The sequence below is a fragment of the Pongo pygmaeus genome, chromosome 19 (assembly GCF_028885625.2).
Source record: "Pongo pygmaeus isolate AG05252 chromosome 19, NHGRI_mPonPyg2-v2.0_pri, whole genome shotgun sequence".
Classification (NCBI taxonomy): Eukaryota; Metazoa; Chordata; class Mammalia; order Primates; family Hominidae; genus Pongo; species Pongo pygmaeus.
The window spans coordinates 82,325,838-82,339,927 of record NC_072392.2 but is presented as its reverse complement, the minus strand read 5'-3'; the positions used below and the strand labels follow the sequence as shown (position 1 = coordinate 82,339,927).

The 14,090-nt window shown below is 46.9% G+C and overlaps 1 protein-coding gene across 1 annotated transcript in view; it reads left to right on the top strand.

Annotated features, from left to right (window-relative positions):
* ERN1 (endoplasmic reticulum to nucleus signaling 1) overlaps positions 1-14,090 on the top strand; it is a 90,894-nt gene that overhangs the window by 57,016 nt on the left and 19,788 nt on the right. The window contains exons 6-11 of the mRNA XM_054459013.2: positions 1,197-1,319; positions 5,030-5,131; positions 6,396-6,657; positions 8,032-8,110; positions 9,168-9,333; positions 12,438-12,556. Coding sequence (XP_054314988.2) covers positions 1,197-1,319; positions 5,030-5,131; positions 6,396-6,657; positions 8,032-8,110; positions 9,168-9,333; positions 12,438-12,556 — 851 coding nt within the window. The remainder of the gene's footprint in view (positions 1-1,196; positions 1,320-5,029; positions 5,132-6,395; positions 6,658-8,031; positions 8,111-9,167; positions 9,334-12,437; positions 12,557-14,090) is intronic.

Genomic DNA, 14,090 nt, shown 5'->3' with positions numbered 1-14,090 from the left:
CTCTGGAGGCTGAGGCAGGAGAATCGCCTGAACCTGGGAGGTGGAGGTTGCAGTGAGCCGAGATCACGCCACTGCACTCCAGCCTGGGCGACAGAGCGAGACTCCATCTCAAAAAAAAAAAAAAAAAAAGAGCCAGGCATAGTGGTACATGCCTGTAGTCTCAACTATGGGGAGACTGAGGCAAAAGGATCACTTGAGTCCAGGAGTTGGAGGCTGCAGTGAGCCGTGACCACACCTCTGTACTCCTTGGGCGACAGAGCAAGACCCTGTCTCAAAAAAAAAAAAAAAAAAAAATTTTTCAAAGGCTCTGTGAGCTTCTCCAGCATCTCAATATTCTGCTTCTAAGAGTCTCCAAAACAGGAGACTTTTCCAATAAGTTAGGAAGATAAAAATGACCACCAGAGATCATGCTTTACAAAATAGAAATATACACATCACAGTGACTGTGTTGACTTTCACATTGGAGGGCCTTGCTACAGACTCGCCATTGCTAGGATGCGGTTGGGTATATACCATTGATACATATGCTTTGGGTTTTCTTAATATATAGTGTTATTTACTGTGCTGTCTGCCTGTCATAATCAGCTGACCAAGATTAGGGGTATGGCCCGAGGCCAGGGAATTACTTACTGGCTGGGAACAGAGGCCGAGACAACTTTGACATCCTTAGCATCAGGTTGCAACCAACTCCACTGACCAGTCCCAGGTACTAGTTAATTATAGTCATAAACAGTAACTGTAGATCCTTCTCACATGGGGGCTGGTTAGTAGGGAGGTTGAGAAATGTGAATGATGGTTATTAGGGAGATGAACCCCTGGGCACATTTCTGTATTTCTATAGATCCCAGTCCACGGGAAAAGGGTTGCCTTTCACAGGCAAGACTTTTCATATTTAAAGCCACTCATCAAAGCAATAAAATCTAACTTGAAAGTTTGGGGAACTTTTTGAAACTATAATTATGTTATTAGGTTTGGAGGAATTTGTATACCATGATTAGGTTATTAAATTAGTATAAGACCTATGGACCTAAGAAGTTTTATTATCTCTGCATTACCATTTATATAATCACCTTAGAAATGACATCCTAAGAATTTCAGGTCTATCTCTCTCAATACAGAGCATCTTGGCTGCTAGTTTGGCAGCGATACTTTTTTCCATATGGTGTAAATGACGATGTGTTTTTGTGTCCTTTCAGGTAAAAAGCAGGACATCTGGTATGTTATTGACCTCCTGACCGGGGAGAAGCAGCAGACTTTGTCATCGGCCTTTGCAGATAGTCTCTGCCCATCAACCTCTCTTCTGTATCTTGGGCGAACAGGTAAGAAATGAACCTTTGTCATCTACAACCTGCCTGTTTCCAGAAGATCGGAAGAAGCTCCCCAGCCTCCTTCCCTAGAAGGTGGCCAGAGCTGCCTTTTTCCAAACACAGGTCCCATTATGTCATTTTCCTTTATAAGACCCTTCAGTGTCCCCCCACTGCGCAAGGGATACAGTCCAAACTGCACCACGGCCCAGAAAAACCCCTGTGACACAGCTGTCACCTTTCTCGCCTCATTTCTCTCATTTCAAAGTTGCCCGGCCGGGTGTGGTGGCTCACACCTGTAATTCCAGTACTTTGGGAGGCCGAGGCAGGTGGATCACCTGATGTCAGGAGTTCGAGACCAGCCTGACCAACATGGCGAAACCCCGTCTCTACTAAAAAAATACAAAATTAGCCAGGTGTGGTGGCATGCGCCTGTAATCCCAGCTACTCAGGAGGCTGAGGCAGGAGAATCGCCTGAACTGGGGAGGTGGAGGTTGCAGTGAGCCAAGATCAAGCCACTGCACTCCAGCCTGGGCAACAAGAGTAAAACTCCATCCCCCCAAAAAAACAAAAACAAAACAAAACAAAAGTTTCCTAATTAGGATGAACTACCTGCAGCTCCCAGAATAGCAGTGCTGTTTTTAAAGACTTGTAGTGGTATGGTCCTCTCCACCAGGTATGCCTGTTTTTGCCTGTCTGGCAAATATCCTCTCCCACAACTGTGCTCAAAAGTCACCTTATCTGTGAAGTCTCTTCTCCAGCCTCACAGCCCGTACCCTGCTCAGGAACACCCGGCTCTCCCATTCTAGGGGTACACGTAGCAGTTAACAGGCCTGTAGTGGCAGCCATCTCACCCCTCGTCATTGTCCCTTTACAGGCATGGCTTGCACCCTCTTCACCGCACCATTTTGTGTTTCCTCCCTTTTCAGCCTCTTTCTTAACACTTGGCACTGCATATTTATAAATTCTATGTGCCTACTTCCTGCCTCCCTCACTAGAATATCAGTTCCCTGAGGGTACGACTTTGTTTTGCTCAGCTGCTGTCTCTCTACACCAGGCATATTGCCTGATGTGTAGCAGGGGCTCAATGTTTGAATGTATGAATGGGTGGGCCCATTATTGCAGAGACCTGTCTTAGTCATTATCATATGTGCAGCACCTCACACATGTCGGGGATGCCATTAAAATTGTTGAACGATACTTAAAACTAAAAGGAGAAACAAAAAACATTTAGAAGGAAAAAATTATACCAAAAACCTAGGATGAATTCATTACAATTGAGCACTACATTTAGGTCTAAACTTTCAGGCAGCCAAGGATTTGAAAAAAGAGAACCTTCCTGAAAGTGTTGGGGAAAGCACTGCATTTCTAAAACTCAGTGAGACTAATCTTGGGCCCTGCAGAAGCTGGCCGGGCTCTCCTGGAAATGGGTGGAAGGTCTTAGACTGTAAAAATCATGTATTCCAGCTTCTAACTGTAGGGACTGCTTAGGATTTATGTGTTTACCTTTTCCATTAAGTAAATTCTTACAGTGGCCCCAGCTTCATCTAGATATAAAAATTGTGTCGTTCTCAGGTGAAATTGTGGTGTTCGAAGGAGCTGGGATATGCATGAGGTGGAATGTGTGTGCATAGGTGTGTAAATCCATTGCCTCCATTATCTATTGCTGCATGACAAACCACCCCAACTTAGTGCCTTAAAACAAGCATTTTATTGTTAATGATTCTGTAGGGAATTCAGGAAGGACTCAACAAGAACCTATCATCTTTACTCCACATGCTTGGTTGGCCTCACTCAGAGGCCTGTATCTGAGACTTCAGTTCAGTTCTGTGTGACCTTTCTCCATACAGATAGCCTGGACTCTTGACATGGCAGCGGGCTCCCTCTTGAGTAAAAATGGGTGTTACAGTGCCTCCTAAGGTCTGGGCTCAAAAGTTCCAGAACCTTCCTTCCACTGCAGTCTGTTGGTCAAAGCAAGTCTCAAGGCCAGCTGAGAATCAAGGGTAGAGATATAGACTCGGCCTCTTGATGGGAAGAGTAAATGCATATTACAGGAATGGGAAGAATTGGTAGTAGTGACCTTTAGAGATGGTCTACTGCAGTCCTCCCTCAGGCTGCAGTAGTTTACAACCCTCCCACTCCCTCCAAAGACCCCTAAAGTCCAATCCCAGCATCAGTCCCAAAATCTCATGTCTCGTTATCTGCATGAGGTCTGGATGTGGATGATGCTCCTCAAGTGTAGCACCTCTTGATCGGAGACCTGTGAATTAAAGAGACAGGGTCTTTCCCCCCTTCCCATCCCCCACCAACATACAGTGGTGAGATAGAGACAGGATAGCTGCAGTAAACATGTTCACTCAAAAAAGGGCAGGAAAGAGAGACACATATCACACATTGGGCCTTAGTAATTCTGAAATCCAGCCAGGCACATGTTTTCAGGTTCCCCTCCTCCAGGGGTAGGGAATATTCCTTCATTAGGGCCCAGTTTTGCCCTCTGGGATTGGTTCCCTAATATAGTGCTCTCAGTGGCTCTTGGTTCTGCCCTCTGAGAAGTCCTTTCTTTTCCATAACAAATGGCCAGTTTTGTATCTTTCTCAGTCCGTTCTTGTCCATTGAAATTTGGGGATCTAGAAGCCCTTTTTTTTCAATTCGACTGTCTCTGATCCTTTTAGTCTATGCTGATACCACTCCTTTAAAAACTATATGGGCTTCCATGTGTCAAATTATAGTTTATTCCATTAGATAAAAGCCATACCCACAAGTCTCTAGACTTTGGAATGTGAGTGCAATGGGACAACACATGGTTTTTAGAACTCCCTTGATGCAGAGGGTCTATGAGGGGCCACCTTAAAATCTTTCGGAGGTCTCAGAGAAGGATCTTACAGCTTCAACTTTGATTTGATTGATCTTTACCCTGAGCCCATTTTTTCTTGCTGGCAGTACCCTGGATTTGATCTTTTCCCTAAAGTTATTTTTTATATTGAGAATCTTTTCCAGCAGTATTCAGTCCTGGACCCTTTATAGTTCCTCTGTATTCTGCTGAATGATTTCTTCCTCAGCTCATTTGTCTCACAATATATCATAGACAGCTAAGAGAAACCATTCAACATTTTCTGCCTTCTGTCTGGAAATCTCCTTAGTTGGATCCCTGAGTTGATTAGGTACTTTTTCTGTCTTCCAAGTTACTGCAAGCAATAGTCATACTCATCATGGCACCCTCCACAAGCCGGGTCACCCCTTTTCCACTTTGAATAGCAGTGCCCTCTCTGCACTAGCAAGTCTCCACCAACCTTTTTGTCAGCCTCCCAGCCTCCACCTGCCAGCTGGTCCTAAAGTCAATGCCACATGTTTTAGGTGTTCGTTATGGCGCCATCCTGCTTCAAGGTGCCAATTTTTAATTATCAGCAATCCATTGCTATGTAATAAGGCACCCCAAAGCTTAATGGCTAACAACAACATTCTATTGCTTACACTTCTGTGAGCCATGAGTCCAAGGGCATAGCGGGGGTGGGTCGTCTCTGCTTCCACATGCTGTCGGCCAGGTTCACTAATGTATCTGGGCCTTCAGTTCTCCTCACATTGCCTTTCTCTATCGACATGGATAGTCTGGACTTCTTGGCCTACAGTTTAGGGAGGATTTGTTTGTTGTAATTAGAGAAGGACCATACCTCAGTAGGTACTATGGCCCCTCCATGGTAATGGGCTGGCTGGTCTGTGTTCTTTAGAATACACCATCACCATGTATGACACCAAAACCCGAGAGCTCCGGTGGAATGCCACCTACTTTGACTATGCGGCCTCGCTGCCTGAGGACGACGTGGACTACAGTAAGTGCTCTCTGCTGGATTTCACAAGCTTGGGCCAGTACTTTTGACCTATGTGGAAACAGTTGCTCCAAAAAGTAGGATTTTCTTTTAAGATACTCTTTGTCACCAGGTTCTTTCTTTCCATGGACTTTTCATGGGCTTATTGTAAATACTTCCCACAGTCAATGTGCAGGGGCCTTGGTGAAGTCTGAAGGGAAACCGAAGTAAAATGGTGACAAGCTTAGCCAGAGAGGAAGGAGGACATCCCTCGTTGAGTCTTCTATGTCACAGAAGGAATTTACTGCAAGCCCATGGAAAGTAGAAGTAAAATCAGCATAGGACGTTAACAACCCTGTCAAGAAGGCTACTCTGCAAATGTGACTCATCCCTAGTTATTTCTGCAGTTAACATTCACCCAGCTCAAATGAAAACTAAAAACCAATTTGCCACCTTAACATTGGTATCAAAGTTGGACTCTGCTTTTTCTGGTCAAGGACCTAGAATATTTTCCTTTTTCTCTGAGGACTTCTTTGTGAATCTGATGGGACAGTGTCAGTGGTTCAGGTCTGACTTTCAGGGTGTTTTTTTGTTTTGTTTTTTTTTTTTGAGGCAAGTTCTCCCTCTGTTCCTCAGGATGTGTGCAGGAGTGCAATCAGGGCTCACTGCAGCCTCGAAACTCCTAGGCTCAAGCGATCTTCCCACCTCAGCCTACTGAGCAGCTGGGACCACAGGCACGTACCGCCACTCCCCCACCTCCCTGGCTAATTTTTTTTTTTTTTTTTTTTTTTTTTTAGAGATGGGGGTCTCACTATGTTGCCCAGGCTGGTCTTGAACTCCTGGACTCAAGTGATCTTCCCACCTCAGCCTCCCAAATTCTTGGGCTTATGGACATGAGCCACCACAGATGTCCCTGACTTTCGGTTTGATCGATGGGTTTCAAGTGACTGCTATGAAATTCCAGATTAATAGGCATCTCCACTGGCTCCTTCCTCCTCAGTATTTACTCTCACTTATTGAATAGAGTGGTAAAGAACATCACCAAATAAATTGCCTTTGGGAGAGTGATCCTGTCTTGTGTTTATAAGCCAGCCAGCTCTCAGTGTCTTGATATTATAGAGACTAAGCGAGTTCATTGGAAACAAGTGAAATTGCTCAAAGGAGATCTGAGAATATTCCAGAAGTCTTGTTTCCTCTAACTGAGTGACTAGAGCCTGCCACAAGAGTAGAGGATGTGGTTGCAAGATGGGGTGAGACTCATCATGCTTTGTTTATTTGATCTGTACAGAGATGTCCCACTTTGTGTCCAATGGTGACGGACTGGTGGTGACTGTGGACAGTGAATCTGGGGATGTCCTGTGGATCCAAAACTACGCCTCCCCTGTGGTGGCCTTTTATGTCTGGCAGCGGGAGGGTCTGAGGAAGGTGATGCACATCAATGTCGCTGTGGAGACCCTGCGCTATCTGACCTTCATGTCTGGGGAGGTGGGGCGCATCACCAAGTGGAAGTACCCGTTCCCCAAAGAGACAGAGGCCAAGAGCAAGCTGACGTGAGTTGGGAGCTCGGGGAAGGAGAGGGCGGCCGTGGCCTTTGTGTTCTGGTGCTGTTGCAGTGTAGCAGGCCCTGCACGGGAGGCCAAAGACAGGGCAGTCTCTGAAGCCATGAGGAATATTCAGAGCCAAGACTGCTTCATTCGGAAACCTCAGAATACAAGAGCTGAGGGGCACCCCTTGACACTTCAGAGTTCTTAAATATTACATAAAAATCATGGGTGGGAGGTGCTGGGCACCATGGCATACACCTGTAATTCCAGCTACTTGAGAGGCTGAGGTGGGAGGATTGTTTGCGCACAGGAGTTTGAGGCCAACCTGGGCAACATGGCAAGACCCTCCCACTGCTGCCACACACACACAAATAAAGGTGGGGATAGGAAACAGACTGCCATGCCAGTGTAAGTATAGTTTGGATCTATCTTAGGTGGTAGGGATGCACGAGATTTATTTGTTTAACTTTCTATATTTTCTAAATTTTTAGGTTATATTCATTTTAAAAATCAGAAAATATAGTTACAGTGTGTGTGTGTCCAAGACTCAGCAGGCTTCTGTTCTCCATCCCCCTGTTAATAGTCTATCACTGAGTCACTTAAACTCGCCAAGCCTCAGTTTCCTACTTTATAGAGTTGTGTGGAAGACCAAATAAGATAATGTGCCAGAAAGTGTTTAGATTGTAAAACACCGTTCAAAGGTAAGGTATTCATTGAGAGAGGTTTAGATAATGTAGTGGATGACCGATCCCAGGTGGGCTCTCGACAGTAAGCAGAAGGGCCAGGCGGTGTAGCTCTCACCATTTTCCATCTCCCTGATGTCCCACATGGGGACAGACTACACAACTGGGGAACCAGAAGTCTCACTAAGACTGGAATTTCTTATGCATCTCTTTTGCTCTCAGCATCCAGAGTAGAGCAGCTGACCATTTCTCAGGAGTTCTGTAGCACCTCCAGGATCCTTAGAAAGCACAAGAAAGAATGGGGGTAGTTCTGGTGATCGCTGGAGTGAAAGTGTGTTGTAGAGGGTCATCTGAGGGGCCTCGGCAGTGGTGGTAAGCACTCGTCTCCTCTATGGCCATTGGACGTAGTCCTTTCTGCAGGCATCATGGGCATCGTCTAGTCCAGCCCTGCAATTTTGCTGAGGCTTGCCGTTAGGTGGCTTGTCCATGTTTCTGCAGTGAGTGACAGCTGGGACTGAAGTCCTGTGGCCCTGTTCCCAGGGCAGTTCCCCTACCTTCACACCCCTACTGCTTTCCTCCATGTCTGGAGGGTTAATGTGTTCATCCCTGCGGGTGGTATTTGGGGTGATGATTCCTCCCTTCTGTGGGATCTGGAAATTCAATGACTCTGGAATGCGTGTGTCTGTTTTTCTCCTAGGCCCACTCTGTATGTCGGGAAATACTCTACCAGCCTCTATGCCTCTCCCTCAATGGTACACGAGGGGGTTGCTGTCGTGGTAAGTCCACTACGGAGGGCTCGCAGCTGCCTAACCACTTCTGTTCCATTTTAGCAAAGAATGACTTTGCTATGCATGAGCATCCTGTGGGTTAAGAATGAAAAATACAAATCTTAAATTCTCAAAAACAGTTTCTGCACATGCCACATTCTACTTTGAAAGAAAGATACATGACAAAAACAGCGTCTTAAAGCCAAGGAATCCCTGATTATTCCCTTTTGCTTTTGTGGTCAAATCTAAACTCCCCAGGCTGGTGTTTATGGCCCTCCTTAATCCAGTCCCACGATGCCCTTCTGCCACCCTGTTAGTTTCTCTGTGTGAGTTGCATGGCCCAACCGTGTGCACCTTCTCCCTGACTTCTACAGGCTCCCTGTTCATCTTTCCCCAGGGCCTTTGTTCAGGCTGCACCTCACCTCACACTTCAAATGCCCTTTCTTCTTCCTTTTCCCGACTCAAACCCTTTGCATGCTTTTGCAGTCTCGCCGAGCCTCCTTGGGCCTCACCAGCCTGCCTCAAGCATTCTGTCTCCGAAAGTCCAAGGCGTCATAATCCTAGCTGTTTGTCCTGATCCCTACAATGCTTGGGCTGTGTGGTTGGCTCTCTTGTCTTCCCAGTGATTTGGGCGGCTGCTTCTGTGAGTAGACAGCCCCTGCCTCTGTCGTAGTTTCAGCAGCACCTGAGCCAGCACCGGGCATGTGGCTGGACTTTATTCCGCCCCGTTGGTTGCGTCGATTGTGACTAACAGAGATATCCATTCATTCTCCTTCACTTATGTCTGCTTCTCATAATAGCTTCTTGGAGTTCTACACACACACTTCTTGTTCCCCAGTACCCAGACATAAGAATCTAAAAAGACGTCCATAAAGACATCAGTGCAGCTTGTCATGTCCTGAGGGAGGAGCTTCTTTGCCCAGACGTTGGGTCTTTGTGTCTTGCTCTGTCCTAGACTAGCCCTGCACTAGAAATCGCTCACCTTTCAGGACAGTGGCTGGGACGGTGTGCCATGGGACCCGCTCTCCCTCCCCGGCTCCCGACCCTCACTGCACCCTCTCCACAGCCCCGCGGCAGCACACTTCCTTTGCTGGAAGGGCCCCAGACTGATGGCGTCACCATTGGGGACAAGGGGGAGTGTGTGATCACGCCCAGCACAGACGTCAAGTTTGACCCCGGACTCAAAAGCAAGAACAAGCTCAACTACTTGAGGAATTACTGGCTTCTGATAGGTAAGAGCGGGTCTCCCACAGTAGCCTGAGGTGACAGCGTGCTGCCTCCTGGTGGGCGACCGCCGGCCCTGGTAGTTACACCGTACTCAGCTCGGAAGGCCTTGTGCTCAGAGCCTTTCCCAGCTGGCCCCTGAGACCTTGGGACATTTTTACCCCGAAGGAATATCAACAAGGTAGCTGTGTTTCTGAGTCAGTTTTTGAAAACTGTTTAATGTTCCAAAACTCAGGTACTAAATTATGTAAACCTTGCGTGATTATCCGACATTAAGCCTTTTAGAATGCATTTCCTCATTCCTCACAGCGACCCTGTGTGAGGTAGCTACCCTCATCATTTCCATTTTATAGTTAAGAAAACTGAGACTGTTTCTATGGAAGAATTAACTTGGAGTCCATGTGGGCATGAGGGTGACGGGTTGGAGAGGCGAGGGCCCTTCCTGTGACCCACCCCCCGCTGTTCTGCCACCTCCCAGCCCCAGTAGGGGCAGAGCAGGGCAGGAGGTCAGTCGGGGGCTGGAGCACCCAGGGGCCCATGCAGTTTCTTCTCTCTGTTCTCTTCCTCTCGTGCTTGCTGGTGACAGGTACTAGGGGAGAAAGAGGTCAGGGCTGGGGCTCTGGAAAAGAGATGTGGGGCAGCTGGGAGCACGTGGGGACCAGGAAACAGCAGGATCTGCCAGGCAGTGCGGTGTAGGTGGGGATGTGTGTAACCAGGTGTTACAGGGGGAAACCAGGTATCCTTGAGCCCTGGTCGCTTTCTTTATAGATTGTCAAGGTCCGTTCCTTTTTTCATCCTGATTCCTTGTAGCCATTTTTATTTTATTTTTACCAAATAATGGGTAAAGGAGATGACAAAATAATAATACATTTTTATTAACAGAAGTAGTTGGAGGAGCATGTATGAATAGGCCCATGGTGAGAAAAAAATAGCTAATGAGCAGAGGTCATTGCAATTACAAGGCTGCTCAGCATTATGTGCCAGTTAAGGGGCTCACAGACTGCCCGCCAGTGATTAAGAAGTGGAATTAAGGAAATGTGTATATATGAGAATACAGAAAATATGGGGGCAGGGAGTCTTCATGGTTAACTTATAAAATGAGATCCCTTTAAAATGGAAAGGTTGTCCAAGTAAGAAAACTGCGAAAACAGCAAAGTATAAGGAATCTATTAAGTGTAAGGATCCCACAATTCGAAAGCCTCTTTTGAGGAGCTCCAAAGCTCGTCATCTTAAAATATGGCACTGAGACTACGGCAGTGTCTCCTGTTGACGAGGGCCACAAGTAAAAGGATATGCCCTTCTATGTCCAAATGTGTCCTTTCATTTTCTCTTTGTGGAAAATATTAAAGATATTCCAGGTTGTCATTAATCTTGAAAATACAAGGATCCAGTTAGCTTGAGAGGCATGGTCTGTGGGTTGCCCCAGAGCCATGGCCCTGACCTTGGGTGCTTTCGGCATCAGAGCTTAGTTAACTAGGCGTATATAAGCCCGGCAGAGCCTGATTCAGTAGGTCTGGGGCAGGGCCTAGCCATCTGCTTTTTGCTCTGGAGTCTGGACCTAAGAGATAATGATAGATGAATACATCAAGAAGACAAGGTAATATTTGTACAAAATGTTTAGCGGTCTCATGAGTAAGGTTAACTTATGAGTAAGGACTAACAGTGGTTAGTCCAGTGTGTGCAGCGTGATACTAATGAAGGCCCAGCTCAAGGAGAAGCCTGTTTACAAGAAGGTTGACAGGAGAACTAGGGGGATTCAGGCTTATGCCTTCCATAGCAGTCTGTTGGCAGGTGTCCTACCAGACAGGTAGGACCCTGCGCACTGAGTGGGTGTTGTGGGAAGGGCAGGACACTGCTGCACAGTGTGGCATGTAGAAGAACACCTCACTTTTCTTAGACCATAGGTCTCTTGTTAATGAGCCTCAGAGTTACCCGCACATACTCACAGATTCCTGGGCCCTACCAGCAAGTCTGATTCAGAGGTCTGAAGTGGGCAGACCACACATGGAGAAATCCTGCTCCCAAGCAAAGCATGTCTCAGAGATCCTTGGTACACAAGAGAAACTAGTGGTGGCTCAAAACAAAAGTAGGTTTCCCTTAAAGAACGATATTATGTTGTAGATAGAGAACTGACCTAAAGACGGGGAATCAAAGAGGAATTTTCCAGATCAAGAAATGTACACAGTTTAGACTAGTTCCTGTTTGTTGCCATCTTGGCATGTATGTCATGAAATCTTTGATAGGTTTAGGGGAACAATGGAAAGATCATAAGGTGAAAGAGACGTGAGTCAGAGTGAGATCTGCTCATAGCCAGAGAACAGAAAGGAAAGTCAGCCAGGCTGCTGGCAGCCTAATCTGAAAAAGTGACCTGGCTCTTTGGGGCAGTATGTGGACTCATTTTTAGAGCTGAATGGATTATCAAGCCCTATCAAATCCCAGTTCCCTATTCTAGTCAGCTTTGTATCTCTTACAGCAATTTGCACACAGTAGATGCTCAATAAATGCGTAATGAATGCTCACTCTGTAGCCATGCGATAGTTGTGCAGTGAACAGCAAATGAACGTGGAGCGAGCTATGGCCCCATCCATCTAGCAGGTGTGTCCTACTGCTGTCTCGCAAGTACTGTACCACTTTCCCGGATGGAAGCTCACATTTAGATAATAGTAGGAGTGGAACTCCACCTGAGCAATTTAAATACCAAGATGGGAATTCGGCGGCCATAGAAGAGTGACGTTACAAGAAAAAGCATTGAAAGGAGAACTCCTTGAACTTTTAATGAAGCCTCATAATACTTCACCTGTGGATCGGGCCCATGCAGCCCCACGAGCCTTGCATCTGGTGCCTCCCAAATGTCCTGATCCCTGTCATGACAAGGACACTTCTTTGCTCCTCAGTAGGAGACTCGGAATACTGTATTCTGCCATCAAGTAGTAAAGGTCCTGCTTTGATGGAATTTTCTGGTAACTGCCACTCATTTTCTCTAACTCGCAGTCCTGCTGAGAGTTTATGTTGCGGACCCCTCCGTGGGTAGCACCTGTTGCCTAAGTTTAGCATTAAGTGCCACCACAGCTCGGGAAACTGTTCTCACTAAAGGTTTTGTTTCCTGTCATAGGACACCATGAAACCCCACTGTCTGCGTCTACCAAGATGCTGGAGAGATTTCCTAACAATCTACCCAAACATCGGGAAAATGTGATTCCTGCTGATTCAGAGAAAAAGAGCTTTGAGGAAGTGAGTGAGGAAGCGACCAGTGGGGGGTTGTTGGTGTTAGGTGTTGGGAGGGTGAGGCATTAGACTTTGACTTTGCCTTCTGAGCTTGCAGCCTAGTCTGGGAGGGAAGAGGAATGCACCAGAATCCAAAGCAAAAAACATAAATGGTTAAGGGCTAGTGGAGAGGAATAGGAAGCAACTCGTGAGGGAAGGTGCAGGAAAGGCAGCAGGGCCAAGCTAGGCCTGGACCTGGATGAATGGGTAGGATTTGGCCAGGTAGAGGGAGCAAGAGGGCACAGGAGGGAATGGAACAGCAAGGGCAAAGGCCTGGAGTGGGAAGAATGCTGGTGTGCCCAGCTCCCAGGCTGTGGGGAGAAAGGCCTGGCCAGACCCGAGGCTACTAAGCAGGGAGTAGTAGGAAATGGGCTCACATGGGTAAAAAGGAACCATGTTGCAGGGCCTGAAACAAGCCCTGTGGAGGAATTAAGAGTTGTTGAAGACTAGGTTGGGTGGCTCACACCTGTAATCCCAGTGCTTTGGGAGGCCAAGGCAGGAGGATCACTTGAGCTCAGGAGTTTGAGACCAGCCTGGGCAACATAGCAAGACCCTATTGCTAAAAAAAAAAAAATTGTTGAAGAAGTGATGAGACCTGAAGTTTTATGAAGCAGACAGAGAGTGGCCTGGTACTATTTGCACAGAGTTCCAGGGGCTCTCTTAGCACACCTTGGCCTAAAGCCAGAGGAGAGGGAGTCGAAAGGACTCCAGACCGGGAGCTGAAAGCATCAGTTGAGGAATTCAGCAGCCCCACAGAAGTCAACCTCTTTCTCCTACCTCTCTCTCATCTGCTGGTGCCCGCTGTTAGCTTTACCCAATCAGAAACCCCAGGGGGTTGGGGAGGCCATTGCTTTGGCCCATACAGGTCAGCCTTCTGGGGCACAGAGCCGGTGGAGGAGGTGGAAGGGTGGCTCTGCAGGAGGGAACCCAACATGGCCAGGGAAGGGCAAGAGGGGACGTCTGAGGCTTAGTGAGCTATTCAGGCTTGGCAGCTTCGGCAGCCCTGCCATGGAGGGCCCAGGGACAGAGACGTACCTGGGCTACATGAGCAGGGTCAGAAGAAGGAGAGAATGGCTGACTGATGCGGAGACCAAAAGCACAGCAAACTCAGTTGAGAGATTTAGATTTTATCCAGAGACAAAGGAAATTGTAGACTTTCAAGATTCCAGGGCACAGTATCTGTTTACCATCATCTACGAAGTAGCCAGGTTGGAGAAATACATTGATTCCTAAAACAGCAATCTTAAACAGCATTGTCCTATAATCTTATTAAAGTCCTGCATATTCATTATTGAACACTTAGAAAATAAACACATACAGAAGAAAATAAGACAGTGCCCTTAATTTAACACCCAGAGGTAGCCACGTGTCAAATCTTTATATTTAACCATCTGGTCTTGGATAACAGTCTTTGAAAAAGTATGTATTAAAATACTCTCAGGTGCATCTGTATGGTGATGAGACATACAGATGTCTCTGGCCACATGCCCAGATGCCTCCT